Raw genomic sequence first — 19,056 nt, 5'->3', positions numbered from 1 at the left:
TAGCTGGTTCTTTCGGTTGGTTTTTGTTTTTCGAGACAAGGTTTCCCTGTAGCTTTGGGACCTGTCCTGGAACTAGCTCTGTAGACCAGGCTAGCCTCTGCCTCCTGAGTGCTGGGATTAAGGGTGTGTGCCACCCCCTCCTCCCCCCGGCTGACTTTACTGGTTCTTGTACCACCGTAGTGTTTTCCAGCTTCTGCCTGGTCACCCAGTGAGCCTTGACTGAATCACTGAGCTACGATGTTAGCAAGATGCTACCTGACTTGGCAAAGAAGTTGATAAGGGCGTCTGTTTCGCAGCTCTTGTAAAGGTCTGCCAGCTGGGTGCTGCAGTTTAAGGCGAGATTGTGAATCCGGAGTCTTCGCTGACCGCCAATGGTCGTGTAGAGCACAGCACACTGCAGAAGCAACATTGAGGCATGGGTATTACTGGACCAGGTCCAGACAAGCTAACCTAATCCTATTTCGTGTATAGGATAAAGGCTAAACTGCGGCCCCTGTATGCTGAAGTTCTAAGCCCCAGCACCTTAGAAAATGACTTCATTTGGAGGTAGGACCTTTATATTTTTTAATTTTTGAGATTAATATAATTACAACAGTTCTCCCTTCCCTTTCCTCTCTTCAAATCCTCCCATATACCCCTCCACACCCTCCTTCACGGCCTCTTATCTCACCAATTGTTATTGCATGGATATGTTCTTTATTCCTAAATACAACCTGTTCCGTCCATATAATGTTACACATGTGTATGTTTCTAGGGCTGACCATCTGGTACCGGATGACCAACAGATATGCTCTTCCTTAGGGAAGAACATGGAGGTAGCACCTGTAGAGGGTGAATTGACTAAAATGAACTCATTAGGGTGGGGTCATATGACTGCAAGAACCTTGGACAAAGATACTTCACGGGGACCAGTTTGCTGATGTCTGACGCTTCACGTGGGTTTGCTGGGCTAATCACTGCCATGTCGCTTGAAGCAGCACACACACACACACACACACACACACACACACATATATATATATATACATATATATCAATCTATGGGTGAACCACACAAGAGTACTCTGAGGACTCCTGCGTCGAGAGGGAGAGTTCGGTTTCTCTATGAAGAGAGCAGCACATCTGGCGGCACATCTGGCGGCACGTCACAAGGGCTGGTGCAGGCCTGGTCACCTGGATCAAGGCTCCAGCATCGTCGCTGAGCTTGTCATCATGCTTGAACTCTACAGTCACGGCCTTATCACAGTCGATGGCTGCCATTTCTACATCCGTGGTGTTGTTCATAAATATTCCTCCAAAGAAATCGGTGGCTCTGAAACCTAAAGGACCGGAAGAAAGGAGCATTTGCTTATCTGAACTTCGCTGTTCTTTGTTTTGCTGTTACTTAAGGAGAAAATAATTCTGCAGCAAGGACGTGAGATGACGTAAATGATAGTTACCTGTGCTGGTGCGAACCCTCATGATGGCATCGAAGCCTATTTTCTTTTCAATATCATTTCGGAGGTCATTCAGAAACTGCTGGCTATCCAAATTTACCTAAAAGACAAAATGTGATCAGTGACCACCAGGTGGCAGTAAAAGACTTCAAGTAACATTACTTTTAACTGACTTTTAAAATTTTTATATTTTGACTTAGCACACTTACATGTATGTCTTATGTACATATATGAAATTGAAATTTGTGCCCTGGCAATGCTGAAGCATGCATGGCAGCCCTATATGGCGGTTCTCTGAACCTGTCCATATTGGGTTTCACGGTCTAAATTGATGAGGGTGATGTACATATATAATCTTAGGAAATACATAACCTTTGGGCAATGACTCAAAGTTAAGTTCCTAAATAAATAGATAAGTTCCTTATCTATCACTTTCATCTTCATAACATTTGGGTGGGAAGTCACTTATTAACTTTATTTTGAAAATGGAGAAATAGCATAAGCGATTCACTCAGGGGATTAGTGTTAGATATGGAAAGCGATTCAGTGTTTAACGTATGAAGTCCCTTGGACTTCATAGCTACTCTTTTAAACTGTATTTATGAAAGTTGTTGACATCCCACACCTAAGCAATATTAATGGGGTACACAAGTATACAGTACGGAGATGAGGCTCACCTAGAACACTACCTAGCTGAGAGGCAGCAGCCAATGATGTATGTCTGACCAGGTCAGAAAAGTCTTTATGAGATTCTTACCATTGCTGCTTGAGAGGTAGTGGAGAGGCGCACACACACACACACACACACACACACACATGATTTCCATCCCCAATCCCCAGAACAAAGAGAAGAGGAAAGGAAACAGGCACACCACAGACAGTCCTCATAAAAGACACTGCACACACACACCAGGTGCCCGACTATGGACGCTGCACACACACACCAGGTGCCCGACTATGGACGCTGCACACACACACCAGGTGCCCGACTATGGACGCTGCACACACACACCAGGTGCCCGACTATGGACGCTGCACACACACACACCAGGTGCCCGACTATGGACGCTGCACACACACACCAGGTGCCCGACTATGGACGCTGCACACACACACCAGGTGCCCGACTATGGACGCTGCACACACACACCAGGTGCCCGACTATGGACAATGCACACACACACCAGGTGCCCAACTATGGACGCTGCACACACACACCAGGTGCCCGACTCTCTTCCTGACCATCATTTTCACCTGGCAATATTATTTAATGGAAGACACTATTAAAATTTTTACTACTAAAGCTGAGAAGGAGATGCTAATATGATTCTGTCTACAATAATGCACACAAAAACTGAAGCGAATTAACACTAATGCTGATTATAAAATGTTCTACCTACTGACAGTGCAGACAGTTTTCTCCTATGGGATCATGACACCATTTCTTTTTTAATAGCATCGATGGAATCAATAATAAACTTTGGTGTAGTGACAAACAACCAAAGCACTTTTATCAAATACTACACAGAACTAGCGCACCACTAAGGGGATGGAATCAGCAATGGTGAAGTCCAATGCCACTCGCCAACACGACCCTTGGGTCACAGTGCACCTAATTCACTCTCATGAAGATAGCCTCACCCATGTGGGACCCCAGGACCACCCCAGCCAGGACTTCGTTAGCAAGAAATGGAAGATGGAGGTTTCTGAGCAAATGTATTCTCCTCACTAGAGAATAGCCTGAAACAGTCACAGCGGGCCTCAAATCCCTGGAATTCTGACCAGAGGAGTGTCTGGTGTTACCATTATTAGGGGCTTATGTTCTAGTGTACCTGCAGCAACATATGTTTATCCTGAAGTTTTCAAGGGGTCTTAAGCTTTTTTAAAAATGCATTTCATTTTCAGTCTTTGGCCTTCCTAAGTCTCCTACTTAGCTTCCCATACAAATACATAACTGGGTGCTGTTTATCCATCCCTAAGCTAAGACAGCGTGAGCATTTGTCTTCTGTTAGGAGAACAGCCCTCTGTGACCAGTTGCCCTGTGGAGCACGAACATCAGTGGCCTGGCCCTGGGTCCTCCTGGGGTCACACCCATTCTCTGTGCCTAATTACAGTAAGACTTCGAGGCACAACTGTCCCCAAGAGAAGCCTGACCTAAACTGGGGCGTATGCCTTTGCCTAATTCAGGGGAGGCACGTTCATCCGATTGGAAGAGAAGGGGTGATGAAGTGAACCGGCCTCATAGTTCAACAAATTAAAGCAAGCACGCAGTTGCAGTTTCAAACATTATCTTAGATGTCTCTTATATAAAGTATACCTTCCCCCATTGCAAAGCCCACATTAATATTCAACTCTGGGGCAGTACGAGCGCGATGTGGGAGTTAAAATCAGTGGGAGGCCAAATAAACACACACAGTTTTATATCTATGGAATTTATTTTTGCTAGTTGTCCGCAATGCAACTTTCTTAAACCATCAAACTGAAACTGGGCCGAGGAGATGGCTCAAGTCTTAAAAACACTTGGTGTGGCTGGGCAGTGGTAACAGACACCTTTAATCCTAGCACCCCTGCGGCAGAGGCAGGCAGGTCTCTGTGAGTTCAAGGTCAACCTGGCCTACAGAGCTAGTACCAAGACAGGCTCCAAAGCTACAGAGAAACCCTGTCTCAAAGGACCAGAAAAACAAAACAAAACAAAACAACAACAACAACAAAACCACTTATTGTGAGTCTAATGACCTGAGTTTGGTCCTGACCCACATGCAAAAACATAAACAAACAATAAACAGGTATGGTAGCTCAAAGCTGTAATCTCAGAACTCCTACGGCAATACAGGAGGCAGAGGCAGAACTCCCAGAAAGCTTGCTGGGCAAGCTAGCTTAGGGCAGTGCACAGTGCAGAAACAAGGAAGACTCCACCCCAACTGGAAGGAGAGAACCAACTCCTCAAGGTCCTTCCTGACCACCAGAAGCTCTCACTGACAGGTGTACACCTGCACACACAGGCCCCGCCCCCATGCACACCAGAGAGTGGGGGAGGGGGAAGTAAGGACAGAGACAAAGAACATCTTAAGGAAATATTCAAAATTCAGCCAGGACACACAGACACACAGACGGCTCGCCACTTACCTGAAATCCATTGTATTTGTAAAGGGTTCCTCCCGTGAGCAGGGGGACCAGCCCCAAGGAAGCCACATCCACATACTGACTGGGGAAGAGGAAGAGAGTCACAGAGCAGCTATGGGCCACACAGTCCTTGGCCAGAGATTCATAGACAGTTGTTTGGGGCTGGAAAAGCATCTGAGGAAAAAGATGGAAGAAATGAAAAGCTATACAGTATTTTTTTTATTAAAATTTAAGTTCCTATTAATTTTTTTAATTGGACATTTTAAATGGGGAAAAATACGGAATTTCTACCTCCAGTTAAGTGGAACAGGCTAATGAAATAAAACAGTTGGTTTCCTTTGGGTTATCTGATACTCTAACACCCCAATGGGGCTGTCCCTGCTCCCATCCTCAGTCCGTAGGCCTGGATGCAGCTCCGTGGATTGGATGGTGCTGGGTGGCTGAGGGGCCAGCACCTCAGTCACACCCTTCTTCCATCACCAGAGACTGTTCCCGGCTGCCACACTGTCTCGGGCTTGAGGGACGGCTTCTTTTCAGCATCTGACCTTGGCTTCACGACTAGTGTCTCTTCCTCAGGAGAATGTCACAGAGCAACTGCCTTCCCTCTCCACTTCTTTCTTCGAGCAAGCCCTCCCTTCCGTTTTCTAAAATTCTCATCTGACACAGGTTGCACACGGAAGATGTGTCAGTGTAGACTCGTCGCTTAAAAGCCTCTCTGGCGCTATGAAACCCCTTAGCAGGTTACAGTTCAGAATACTCATGGAGGATGGGACCCCTTTTAATAACGCTTCAATGGATGCTTCAAAGAGTAACCGCTCCCAGGTACCTTCTCTTTGTCTGTGTTAACCAGCTTTTTGTCGTCTCTGTTCTTGAGTTTTCCCGGTGCTTCTGCAGTAGGCAAGGAAGAATGGAAGATGAAAAGCTTCCCAGGGCACTCTGCTGCCTAAAAGCAACGCACAAAATGTCTGGTTGTTGTGGTTTTATTCTTAAGAGATTCATACGTGTATGAAAATCCTACCTCACTGCAGTCAGGAAGGTAAAGATGAAAGCGAAGAACAAGCTATGGTCGAGGCGGGGGACAAAGGGGACCTCTTGCAAGTCTCTAGAAGGGAGCCCACCAGCCAATCAGAATGGAAAAGAGTGTGGAGGGTCCTCCAGTAACTGCGGAACCACCAGACTATGGGAATGAGCTTTCCTTCCGAGCAATACTGTTAGTAGATTGCTTTTGCAAACCAAACTTTCACCTAACCTGGGGCCAAGTTAATGATGCGCTTGGAGATCATTTATCATGAGGCATTCGTTCTGCTTATACACTGTATACTCAGAATTAACTGACCTTTGGAAAAACAATGTAACCGATCTTTCTACACTTTGAACTCCCTGATATAACATGTTCTCTGTTTCTCCCTAGTGACCCATTCATGCCCTAACTTAGGACAGTGTGTGTCGGGGTAAGATGTGGTGGTTACACCTAAGACCATTCACTGGAGGCAGAGAGGCATTGAAATCAACCTAAAGGGGTTAAAATAAAATACATGAGTATAGATTAATACTCTTTGTGTTCTCTTTGGGATCAGTAGGGCCAAAAATCAATATCCTCACTTGTGAACCGTTTATAGAGAACTGATTAAGACGTAAGTTCCTATTTGCTGCGCTGTTCAGCGAGTAAAGAGGATGGCCTTTGTTTAAGAGACCTGATCAGGTCAGAACTTTTCTAATCCAACAGGCTCACTCTCGAGGAAACAATACTAAGGGTTAGTTTCTTTCATTTTCTTTTTTAATGTGACATTGTCTCGCCTGACATCATTAACTTGCGTCCAGGTGAGGTGAAAGTTTGGTTTGCAAAAGCAACCTACTAGCAGTATTGCTTGGAAAGCTCCTTCCTGCAGTCTGCTGGTTCTGCAGTTACTGAGGGCCCTCCACACTGTTCTCCATCGGTAGAGATGGAATGTAGGACTTCTAGATATATACACAAAGTGCCCTGAGTCCACACAGCACAGTAAGACCTGCAAACCCATGTTTATGATAGCACTGTTCACAGTGGTCAAGTAACGGAATCCGTCTAGGTGTTCGTCAGTAGGTGACAAAGGGCATGTAGCACATAGACATATGGGATTTTAGTCAGCTATTAAGTGAAATAAAATTACTTGCTGGGAAATAGATGCAAATGGGGATTATCATATTAAGTTAAATAAGCCAGATTCAGAAAAAAAACAACAAGTTTTCTCTCATTTTTGGCTCCTGTGTTTCATACACACACAGAAAGCCATACATGTATATGACATGCTAGCAGAAGAGATACCGGAGATGGAGAAGAAAGAAGGGGTGCATGCAGGAGAGACAGGATGCATTGGGCACTCTCCACAGTGTGTGTCAGCCAACAAAGCATTTGCAAACTGCCTACTTATTTCCAGTAGGTTTAATTAAAATGTTCTTCAGCATTAAAACTACCCCAAAAGCAACACCCTGAATTTGCATCTGAACGGTCACCACCATCACCACATTTTCCCTCAAATTTAAATGACCCTCCCCGTCTGCTGCCTGCTTCCCGGACCGCATCTTGTCTTTTACTGTATAAAGGAAAGTGAAAATCACATCATATGGAGACGTCCTGTGTTAATTGGAGCAAACTAAAAATATTTCTCAGTCACACATCAGCTCTCAGAAATATAAAGTAAAATGTTTCTCGTCTGAGCCACCCAGTTCCTAGAGAATTCACTGTCTATGTTCTCCGCTCTCTTCTGGATGTTGTCTAGTCGCAGAAGTGCCAAAACGTGTACTCCAAAGACCACGGATCCCAGTTCCCATGGGGTTAGAGTCTTCGCCATTGTGTTAACTCTGTGACTTTAGGACAACCACTTAGCTCCTCTCTGCTTCATGCAAACCATACATGACAGAGTAAGCACAGAACACAAGAGTTACAAGACTTCGATGGTTCGGTTAGTCATAACAAACATACTTAATTGTCTGGTTAAATGAATGACAAGGCCCTATTCGGGGGCCCACGAAGAAACTCAGCATTGTAAAAACATGAAGCAGCTGGGGCTGGGCAGATGACTCAGAGCACAAAGTGCTCGCCATTCAAGCGTGAGGACCTGAGTACACATCCCCAGCTTCCGCATACAAAACCAGCAGGCATGTTGGGTGCCTGGAATCCCAGCATTCAACTGGGAGAAACAGAGAAGACTAGTCAGATTTGGCAAGCTTCAGCTTCAGGAGAAACCCTGCTCCAAAGAATAACCATCGACACCCATGCAAGTCCAATTTTTGGTCCAACTCTTTTTTTTTTTAAGATTTACTTATGTGTTTGAGGGTTTTGCCTGCATGTATTTCAGCACATGGTGTGTATTTAGTATCCATAGAGGCCAGGAGAGGGCATACGATCCACTGGAGTTACAGGCAATTGTGAGCCACCATGCGGGTGCAGGGAACTGAACTTGGGTCCTCTGCAAGAGTAGCAAGTATTCTTAACCACAGGACCATCTATCTCTCCTGCATTCCTTTAGTCCAATTCTTACACAGAAGTTTATGTATCAAGTTACTTGTTTGTCAGCAAACGGCATGTAATTGGTTCGTGCGTGTGTCAGAGTCTGAAGGAAACACAGCTGTTACTATACAGGAGGAAAAAAGAGGCTGAGATTGGGAAATGCTGTGGACATAGCACAACGGGAAAGCATAAAGTCCTTAGTCGAGTATTTCCAGGGTCTTTAGGAACATGCACAGGACTGCCACCAACATCCCCAAACAGCCACCGTTTGCCTTTGTGACAAATTTACATGGCTTTTTTTTTTTTTTCTGATTTTGGTCTGTTCGATTTGCTTTAAGAAGTTTCTTAATAATAATTCTATAAATATATGAATTACATATACACACATACATGCAATTAACATATAATATATAATAGCGGTATATAATAATTTGTAATTAGTGCATATATAATTATATATATAACGTATTATACATATAAAGCTTTTATTTGGTATCTGGTAGAAAGAAAAGTTCTGAAGGGCCTTCACAGTAAAACATGTCCCCCTTTTCTTCCTTTTTAAATAACTTATTTATTTATTAATTTAAATTAACATTTTTTCACTATTTTATATACCATGTTTTCCCTCCCTCCTCTCCTCCCAGGCCCTCCCCCACACCTTACCCTAACCACTTCTCATCTGCCCCCCTTCCCACCCATTCCTCCTCCATCTCCATCAGAAAGGGGCAGGCCTCCCATGGGCTTGCACAAAGCATGGCACAAGGACTGAGCTCCTCCCCCTGCACCAAGGATGGGCAAGGCATCCCCCCCCCACCCTGAAAGCCAGTTGAGTGCCAGGGACAGGTCCTGATCTCAATGTTAGGAGCCTGTTTCTACTCCCTGCCCATAGTGACTGGGATTGCACCTTTGCCCTCTGTACACAATATCTTGAGCTAATGACCAAACCATAGTCCTGAACTGTCCCCTTCAGAACACGTAGACACAGGACAGTCTAGACTGCTTGAAAAACACAAGCACTGAATGATTTTTCTTATTAATTGAAAAGAATGAATGAATGAATGAATGAATGATGAACAAATGAACGAACTAACGAAGAGGCCTCTTCAACACTGTTTCTCCATTGCACATTCTCGAACATGTTAGCTTGTGTCCCAGTAGGGAAGGCTACAGGTGAGAATTTTAGAGGCTTCTTGTGCAAACTATATACATTTAAGTCTTATTTTCAGCTACCCAGGACCTGACTCTGTATTCATGAAGCTCTTCTGAACTGCTATGCTTAGATAGTAGTTTTTTTTTTCTCATTTTAAAACATCAACACTTTTGTGCTATCTAGTTAACATCAACTTGACACAACCTAGAGTTACCTGAAAAGAGGAAACCTCAACTGAAAGGATGCCTCCATGAGATCAGGCTACAGGCATTTTCTTAATTAGTGACTGACGGGGGAGGGCCCAGCTCATTGTGGGTGGTGCCATCCCTGGGCAGGTGGTCCTGGGCTCTATAAGGAAGCAGGCTGAGCAAGCAATGAAGAGCAAGCCAGTAAGCAGTGCCTCTCCATGGCTTCCGCACCAGCTCCCGCCTCCAGGTTCCTGCCCTGTTGGAGTCCCTGCCCTGCCTTCCTTTGAGGATGAACATTGATACAGATGTACAACCCAAATAAATCCTTTCCTTACTAAGTTGCTTTGGTCATCTGTTGCCTCACAGCAAAGATAAGCAACACCAAGACAGTTTTTGTAAACTTCAAGGATTAATGTATTAATAAACAATATAACAATAAACTTGTAAACAAAAACATAATGCAAAAGCTATAAAGACATGAATGACAGAAATCAGAATGTCACGAATGGATGGCAGGGAAGGCTTCCTGCTACAGCAAGCACCGCAGAAACAACTTCGGAGTATATTACTATTATTACGGACAATGATTTATCACGACATCAAATTTGAGACAAAGAACAGCTTGTCACCACTCGCTCCTCATGCCCCTCAGATGTAAGCACATACTTAAGACATCGCTTCCAGTCTTGGCTTAAAGCAGAGCGATGCTTAGTTTCCTTTGTGACTCATGATGTGCGGGGAGATTTACTAACGGACTTCCCACTGGAGGACATCACAGACAACACAGCAAACCTTTCCAAAATGAAAAGGAACAGTCAAGATTTTAGTTATTTTGCAATATGGAATATCATAATTCCCAAGGCTTTCTGTTGATCAATGATGGCCTTCAGTGGTGGCGACTCTAATACCGTCAAATCATTTGCGATATGAAATCTATTGCTAGATTTACATTAAATGGCCCATTACTCTGACAGCTGAAGACATCGACAACACCACGAGCAAATGCTCCTATACCCCCACCTGAGCACTCAGACATCAGAAAACCTGGACTAGAATCAGGTGCTAGGGTCAGGCTACAGAAATAGATGCACCATTCGTGTGGGATCAGTTCCTAAGGCCAGCCCTAGACCCCCGCTAACCCTGTGCACCTGGATCGTTCTTGTTGCTATTACTAGTCATTCTATTTTAGAAGCTGGCGTGGAGTTAATCTTAATAACACAGTTTTAAAACTAGCTTCAGGAATGAGCTGTCAAAACCAAGAGGTTCAGCTCTTGTGCTAAAGAAACAGCAACTGGGGACAGATCACATTGCCTTCTTCAGTTCTAGCAAGATGAAATGACATTCGAGCTCAGGCTTCCCAATGGACACAAGGACAACATCACTCCGCTTACACAGCGAGTGAAGCCATGACCATCAGCCACTTCCCTGACACCAACTATCCCCAGGCCTCACCTCTGCGTGTTTGAAAACCCCAAGGAAGGAGACAACAGAACTGGAATTTTTCTCATCGTATCCGATAGCTCTGATTTGTCTGAACTAACTCTGAAAATAGATCACAAAAAGTTCACCTAAAAGCCAAAGAGAGGGGCTAAGTTGAAATCCTAACCAGACAGCTGTTATGATGCTCACGGAGTGTAGACACAGGAAGTGCTTGTGGCTTGGACCATTTCCTCCTGAAAACGGGGCACATTTAGAAACCCTAAGAACCTAGGGATTTAATGAAGATTGTATTTCTTTTCGCACACAGGTCTTCCTTGCTAATTTCTCTGTTACAAACTTCATCTACTACCAAGTAGAGGTGGCCATTGCTCACCTTGAGTGCTTCCATGCCAGCCTGGATGACAGGGACAAAGACTGTCTCGTTTTCATTAGAGTCAGCAAACATCTCCGGAATCTGGTCCAATAAACTGAGGGAAACAAACGGGGAAAGGGTTTTAGGTGCTCAGAAAATCTTTCACAAACTTCAGAAGACAAATCTCTGATGTCTCAAGTCTGAACAAAGATGACATTTATTTGAAGGACAGCATGTGAGGGTAATTGTTGCCCACAGGGAACAGGCGACCTGACGCAGACACTCCTTAAGGGAGGATGTTTTAGCACAGTCCGGCACCAAAACCTATTCTTTGGATGGAACATTTACTAAATTACATTCTTTGTAGATGCTTTTGATTTAATATATACCTATTTATAATACCCAGGACTCTTTAAATAACACTATCTTAATATGTACAGTACACACAAGAAATGCTTCCCTTTCATCCCCTCTCCATCAAGGAGAAAGAATTTAAAGGCTGAGACTGAATTTTTTTTTTATTGATTTTTATTGAGCTCTAAATTTTTCTCTGCTACCCTTCCCTTCAACCCTCTTCCATGGTCCCCATGCTCCCAATTTACTCAGGAGATCTTGTCTTTGTCTACTTCCCATGTAGATTAGATCTATGTATGTCTCTCTTAGGGTCTTCATTGTTGTATAGGTTCTCTGGGATTGTGGTTTGTAGGCTGGTTTTCTTTGCTTTATGTTTAAAAACCACCTATGAGTGACTACATGTGATAATTGTCTTTCTGGGTCTGGGTCACCTCACTCAAGAGACTGAATATTTTTTAACTGGTCTATACCAGAAAGGGGTAAATATAACATAAGTCACAAGAGTTGTATACCCTATGCATTAAGCCTCCTGCTAACGACAACATCAAACAATATTTGTAGTTAGCTGGAAACACAACATGACTTAAACCATGCACCTGATTTGCATTTAATTAGAAGACACCTGATATTTACTTGTGAATCACAGATTGAGATTCTTGATAGTTGACAAGGAACCCGTCCAACAAAGGAACAAAGACCTCTGCAACATCGGTCACCACCATCATCTGAGGTTGAGCCAAATTACTCTTGACGTTAAAGAAGTGCAGAACTTTGTTGTAGGTGATGAACCCAACCCGAATGGCAGACGTCTCTTCATGCTCCTCCCTAGGAGAGAAAAAACAGAGCCAAACTTCAGACACAAGCTCTCACGACCACAGTCTGACTCTCTCTCGGAGGTCATGAAGATGCCGTAGACTTGGGACTTGGAGAACATCTTGCCTTCTTCACTCTTTTGCCTGTGTGACGAGGCTTCTACCTAAGTTCAACAACTGTGTCCCCTATAGAACACAAGGAAGGCATAAAGTTCTGGTTTTAATTTCGACTGCCCTTAGAAAGCAATAGTGATCACGGCAGGAAGGGATAGGGATTACTTCAAAAATAAGCAGGTCGACATGGGAAAGCATTCTCCAAATTCTAGGTCAAGGGTTAGATATTATGAAAACACTTCATACATATTTGCTCATGGGTTTCCTTTTCTTTCTTTTTAATTGCTTTTTTTTGGAGGGGGGCGTCTTTTTAAGATGCGGTTTCTCTGTGTAGTCCTGGCTGTCCTGGAACTCACTCTGTAGATCAGGCTGGCCTTGTACTCAGAGATCTGCCTGCTCTACCTTCCAAATGCTGAGATTAAAGGCAGTCTCCACTATGCCTAGCTTAAATACAATTCATAGAAAATAGAAATTTTAGAATTTCCATGAACAATATGGGCTTATTACATTCATATAAATAAAATGTTCTTAGAAGTAACTAAAAGACCAAAGCAACGAGACACCTGAAGCACGAGAGGGAGGGGGCGCTTGACTTACTGATAGAAAAGGACTTTTGGCTCCTGTGGGATATTTTTGCTACACATCCTATGACATCTCAATGTAGCAATCGCTAGATTTTAACTACCTGCCAAAGGAACATATAATAGCAAGTAAATTACACTCATAAATAAGATTTCTTATGATGGTCGTAACAGGAAGTGAAACCTATGAAACTATACTAACCAGCATCTTTTCTTTCAGGAGATCCAAACAGTTTGTTAGTGTTCCAGAAAGTATAAGCATGAACTCATTCACTTCAGTCCATAGCAAAGATATTAGAATTTAGCGGCACAGGCACCAGTGGCCTGCTTGATGACCACATTTCTGCCCGCTCGTGACGGCCTTAAAATACCCATGCCACGGGCATGCTAAGTTCCACCAGCAAATACTACACAGTGCTCAGAGTCTCAATGACAACCACAATAGAAAGGTACGTGATGTTTCCCCTGACTCGTCCATTTCAGTGACATCTCTGCTTAGGACACTGTTCCTCTGAAGAAGGGGGTACTCTTCTCATTCCTGAATTTTCTCCATAATATCAATGATATTGAGGCTGTTGCTGGTGTTGTCTGTAACCCAAGCACTTAAGAGGATAGAGAAAGGAATATCAGGAGTTTAGGACCAGCCTCAGCTACATCAGAGTGTCTCAAAAACTTCAAATAATCAATGAATGAAGTGTGTGTGTGTGTGTGCGCGCGTGTGCGTGTGTGCGTGTGTGTGTGCGTTTGTGTTTACATATGAGCAACTTGAACGTGAGGGGATAAAAAGGAAATGAAAGCGCCCACAAGAGACATCTCAAGTTGAAATGTCAGCTTTCACTGCAGACCTCTGAGTGCAGGCTGACATGAACTGGTTTTTACCTGTTTTGCTTTTTTTTACCTCAATGTGGTTTGATAAACTGGTAACGTTTCAAAGGTTCTCATAACCTATTGCAAGAGCAGTGGGTAAAAGCTTACATTTTTGGACATTTGCAATGCTTTCAGAAATGGGAGTCCCCATCTACTGGGTTAAAACACACATAGGTGTCTCCTGCGCTGTCTGGGGTCACATGAGCAGCTTCCACGCTTCTATGCCGCGCCGCCCCAAGCAACACCACAAACACGGCGCTGCTTCTGGGCTTTCTCCGCTTCCCTGCCATTAAAAATCTGTTCATCGAGACCAAGCATAAATCCTTCCTCCTATGAAATCTCCTGAGGGGACCAGCTGAATTCCTCTAAAGCGTTTCTCTCAGGTCCAGTGCAAATGGAAGCTAACAGAAGGAAATGCCCAAGACTCATCTACCACCCCTCCCTGCCCCGTGCCGTGCCATTCCACAAAGCCTACTGAGGTGGAGAATTCAGGTTTTACTGAACACGACTCATCTGCTGGTGAGACACTGGACTGTGGGTGGCAAATTAGAGCTTGTAATGGTTAATCCCGGCTTTTAACTTGACTGGATTGCGAATGAACTGAGACACAGATTTCTCGGCATGTCTGTGGCAGATTATCTAGATTAGGTCAAAGACTCATCCTGAATGTGGGCAGTTAACATTCCTCGGGGGAGGGGTCCTAGGCTGGAGATGAAAAAGACGAAGTTGGCTGGAGAGATGGCTCAGTGGTTAAGAGCATTTAGAGATCTTGCAGCGGACCTGAGATCAGTTCTCTGCACCATCTCTAGTGGCTCACAGCTTCCTGTAACTCCAGCACCAGAGAAATGTGAAGTCATCTACAGACGCCTCTGTGGGCACCTGCACTCATGTGTGCATCCCCATACCTGAATGAAATAACTAGGGAGGGGGAGCACTGTGGAGTGGTAGTCATCTCTTTCTGCTTTCTGACTGCAGGTGCGATGTAACCAACCCACTATGATGCTGTGTGCCCTTAACCCGCGAGTCAATAAACCCCTTCCTGCCGTCATGATAGTTCAACTCTGGTTTAAAATCACCCTGGCTCGAAATACTGGCACGTGCAATAAGAAAATGCTACAAATTATGTTTTTTTATTTGACAAACAGTTCACTAGCATGTCATTCATTCACTTTTGTTTCCCAGTAACCTTTCATTGCATAAATAAAAATGTCTGATAAATCATGAGTGACTGATTCTTTTCATAGTTAGATTGGAGTCAAAGCAACACACACACACACACACACACACACACACACACACACACACAGAAAAAGAGAGCAATACTCCAGACTGATACCTCTTACTGGATTTGGCCATATATTATCTGGGTGGGAAAGAGCATCTTGGGATCCACAGGGATAGCTGATAATCTAAATTAACATTTTTAAAGAGCATCTAATCAGAACATCTCACATCATTGTAAAACCTTATCACTTATCTTCATAGAAACGTGCTTTTTAATTTGAGAAACAATATGAAAACTTTCCAAAAATTTGTTCAAAGATGTAACTGTCCTAAAATTTCCTCAACACTATAACATATCACACGAAGAAAACTGCCTTTCCCCATTAGTTCTGTACAACTCTGTGAGGTACATACAGGGCTGTATCCTAACTCTGCAGGGCACATGCAGGACTCCGCACAGTTCTGTAGAGCACATGAATGACTCTATGGCTTTGTAGAGCACATGAAGGGTTGCACAGAACTATGTGGGGTGCCTGAAGATGACAGGGGTTAACGGGCCTTCCTCTTCTGCGTTTCCAACAGCAGCCAGATTGCTTAATATATGAATCCAGCAGACCAATACCACAGACATTAGTAAGCAGATAAACCACAAAATTCCAAACTCATGAATTTCCATTATTTTTAGACAGTTGTCTTCTTTTGTACTGTTTGTGTATATTTATGTGGTTATAGGTATGTGTGGAGGCCAGCAGAGAGCACTGGATGCCATCCTCGGGACACCAGTCACTTCCTTTGAGACAAAGTTGCTCGCTGGCCAGGAGCTCGCCAATTGTGCCAGATTAGCATCCAGCCACCAGCCCTGGCATTCTTATCTGTGTTCTGACAATTGAACTCAGGCCCTTGCACTTGAAATAAAATAAAACAAAGGCAAGTGCTTATTAACTGAGTCATCCTGCCAGCCCCATGTCCAATATTTAATTCATCACCATTGGAAAGAAGCAAAGGTCAAATTCACTCAGTGATTTACTATCAGTAACAGATGAAGGATTGGAAAGTTTTTCCTCCTTGTTCCAAAAAAGTCAGAAAATCTAGAAACTTTTCAAAACAAGATGCAAATTCAGAGTCAAGCAGTAAAGAAGGGGTTTCTCTTTTCAGAAAATTCAGAACATTCTAGAACAGCAAGTACATGCAGACTGTTTGACAGGGATCATGTAAAACATGCCACCTGCTTTAGTACAAGAAGATCAATCAAACTGATGGGCATTCTTACCATAAAAAAGAAAAAAAAAAGCTGCATATACACAAAGACCAAAACAAATTTCAGACAGAAAGCAACCAGGTGTGTTTTGTTTTTTTTCAAATGAAGATGGTTGGCTTGACAACACAGAGTTTAGAGAGATTTGATAGCATCAGAGAGTAACCAGCTGTAGCCTTCGACTTTTCTCTCTCGTCTCCTGCCAGAGTCACACATCTGCTTCAGGGGACTGCGGGTACAGTGAGAACAGAATGTGTGGTTGCAGGTCTGAGAGCAAGCGCTGCACGCTTCACGCCACTGCTCCTGGTGAGGAACAAGGGGTTTGTGGGGTGACTTGGTGAAGATAGTTTAGCCTGACTCAGTGGGAGACAAGAAAAGGAGAACCTGTTTACAGAAACTGGAGTGGTTTCTTATAAACTAACCCTTTCCTATAGACTAACCGTCAAATCCAGATTTGAACTTAAGACGGCCCACGGGCGGGTTCCGTGTGAAGCGCATGGCATCTAGCAGAAAACCAATCCTCAATGACACGAGACAAAGCAGTCTCAGGGCATCTGGGCCTTAGCTTGCCACCTGCAGCTGGCTCCATCTCGCTTTTCACCTCGGGCCAGTCTGAAGTCACCTCAGTGTTTTCCAAACATACACTGTTTTCCAAACCATCTCCACAATATTATGAGTGCCGCTTAACAGATACAAACAGAACTGCTTGTGGGAGGTCCAGAGCCTACTCATCTTAGTTTCTCATGCACAAAGCACGGGGGGGGGGGGGGGGGGGGGATTACAGAGGAGTGGGCGTTCAAAGGCCACAAAGCACCGTGGCTGAGGAATCCCTCCTCACCCAAATGCCCCCACCCAGAACAGATGTTGCCCTGTGTGCTCAGCAAGGAGTTGAAAGGTATGGGGTGCACAGCATGTCCTGGCCTGCACAGCACGCCAGGGCCTCCCTATGCGCTATGCATGGCCTCTTGGCAGATGACTCCCTACTCCAGTCTCCATGCTCGGCACCAGCTCCAGTTCCAAACAGCTAGTTTGTACACAGAGACAACTGGACCTCACCATGATTTTAGTCTCAGTGGAGAACAGAGAGAAAAATGAAAGGGCACTACCAACTACTTACTGCCCTTTCTTTCCGATCTCTCTTTAAGGGTTTTATTTACATAAAAATGCTTTTTGTGCACCCCTCTCTGACCTTTTAAAGCAAATCTGTTTTTAATTCTTCCAAATTTAATGTAAGGTATGCACGTACACAATTATATTTTATGGGTAAAACTGCCATTAATTTTATTTCCATTGTTCGTCTACAGCAGGTAGCATGCAAGCTAGCCTTTTAAAGCAGTCTGCAGCGGCGAGGTCATCAAGACAGGGTCTAGTCACCTGCTGGGCTGCAGGTCAATGAAGAGCTGCCTCCTTTCCTTCCAAGTGCTGCTTGCTGGAATGACAGAGAGGCTCACCTCATGCTGCTAAGCCAGGGTACACAGGAGGCAGGAAGGAGTTTGCTGGCATCACAAGGGCAGAAGGGACTTTGGCTATAAAGATTCCGTCCCTTTCTACAAGTGTTCCGTTTTCTGGGACCCTCTGAACTCTGCCACTCCCAGCAACCACCAGCTTTTATGAAACAGTCTTGCCAAGTTTTCCCCAAATACTATTGGGATTCTCCTTGCAGCTTACAAAGTATTTTGAGACCTTTCATTTATCTATCATTATTTTCCTTTATACAAATATCCACTCTGACATTCTGAATATTCGGAAGAACGGTGACTAGCTACAATGTTCCCATTAGCAAATGATATTAACCAGCCAGTCTGCACCAGCTCAGCCACACAGCATCTCACAGAGGAAGAGCAGTTCTCTTACTTGGGCAGTCTCTGCAGCACGGTCTTCAGTTCCTCACATATGAGCTTGACCAGTCCATTCTTTATGTTACTGTACGAGACATCGATCATGAAGATAAAGGCTGGTGGGTTGGGAGGCTTATTCTTCTGCAGGAAGGCAAACGGCACACAAGTAGATACAAACTAAGTATATTTCACAATCAAACTCTAAGGCCAATCAAATGCTTCAGTCAATACTTAGGATATAACCTCTATGGATCAATAACTTTCTAGGAAACTCAGTCCCCGCTATAAAAATAAATAAAAGAAGCCACTTATTCTCCAGGTTACGACAGGAACTTTCCGCTATATTAACAGAGGGAGTATTGGGCCAGCCCTTTAAGCAGCAAACTCTCTTATAGGAGGAAATGCATTTGGGGCCGAAAAGGAATGTTCAAAAGGAGTACAATTGAAAATCAACATTTTTGGAAACTGGAACTAAGCTTCATTAACTGAGATATCATGATTCAGGTCTCTCACCACTTCCTTTGGTTTTGGACATGTGGTTTTTTGGTTTTGTTTTGTTTTGGAAGCAAGGTCTTACTGTGTGGCTCAGGCTGGCCTCAAGCACAGTTCACTCTCTTGCCTAAGCCTCTGCACTGCTGGGATTACAGGAATATCCACACCACCACACTCAGCTACAGATAGGAAAGTGTCTATTAAGATTAACTGCATACCTTAAAATATACATTATAAAATGCTTTCCAAACTTACTTCATGTTTGTGGTAAAGAAAAATGGTCCCTTTCCTATGTCTTTGCAACAGTTACTGTAACATAAAGCAGCTGTTATGAAAACGGGCT

At 43.9% G+C, this 19,056-nt stretch overlaps 1 protein-coding gene across 1 annotated transcript in view; it reads right to left on the bottom strand.

Moving 5' to 3' along the window:
- Positions 1-19,056, bottom strand: part of Sec24d (SEC24 homolog D, COPII coat complex component) — an 86,711-nt gene that overhangs the window by 10,347 nt on the left and 57,308 nt on the right. Inside the window, exons 11-18 of the mRNA XM_038311056.2 lie at positions 18,238-18,362; positions 12,164-12,355; positions 11,198-11,291; positions 5,386-5,502; positions 4,563-4,733; positions 1,440-1,536; positions 1,174-1,319; positions 256-394 (exon numbers count right to left, since the gene is read on the bottom strand). Coding sequence (XP_038166984.1) covers positions 256-394; positions 1,174-1,319; positions 1,440-1,536; positions 4,563-4,733; positions 5,386-5,502; positions 11,198-11,291; positions 12,164-12,355; positions 18,238-18,362 — 1,081 coding nt within the window. The remainder of the gene's footprint in view (positions 1-255; positions 395-1,173; positions 1,320-1,439; positions 1,537-4,562; positions 4,734-5,385; positions 5,503-11,197; positions 11,292-12,163; positions 12,356-18,237; positions 18,363-19,056) is intronic.

The sequence above is a fragment of the Arvicola amphibius genome, chromosome 14 (assembly GCF_903992535.2).
Source record: "Arvicola amphibius chromosome 14, mArvAmp1.2, whole genome shotgun sequence".
NCBI classification, from domain to species: domain Eukaryota; kingdom Metazoa; phylum Chordata; class Mammalia; order Rodentia; family Cricetidae; genus Arvicola; species Arvicola amphibius.
Note: the sequence above shows the minus strand (reverse complement) of the source record. Positions and strands in the feature narration are given on the sequence as shown.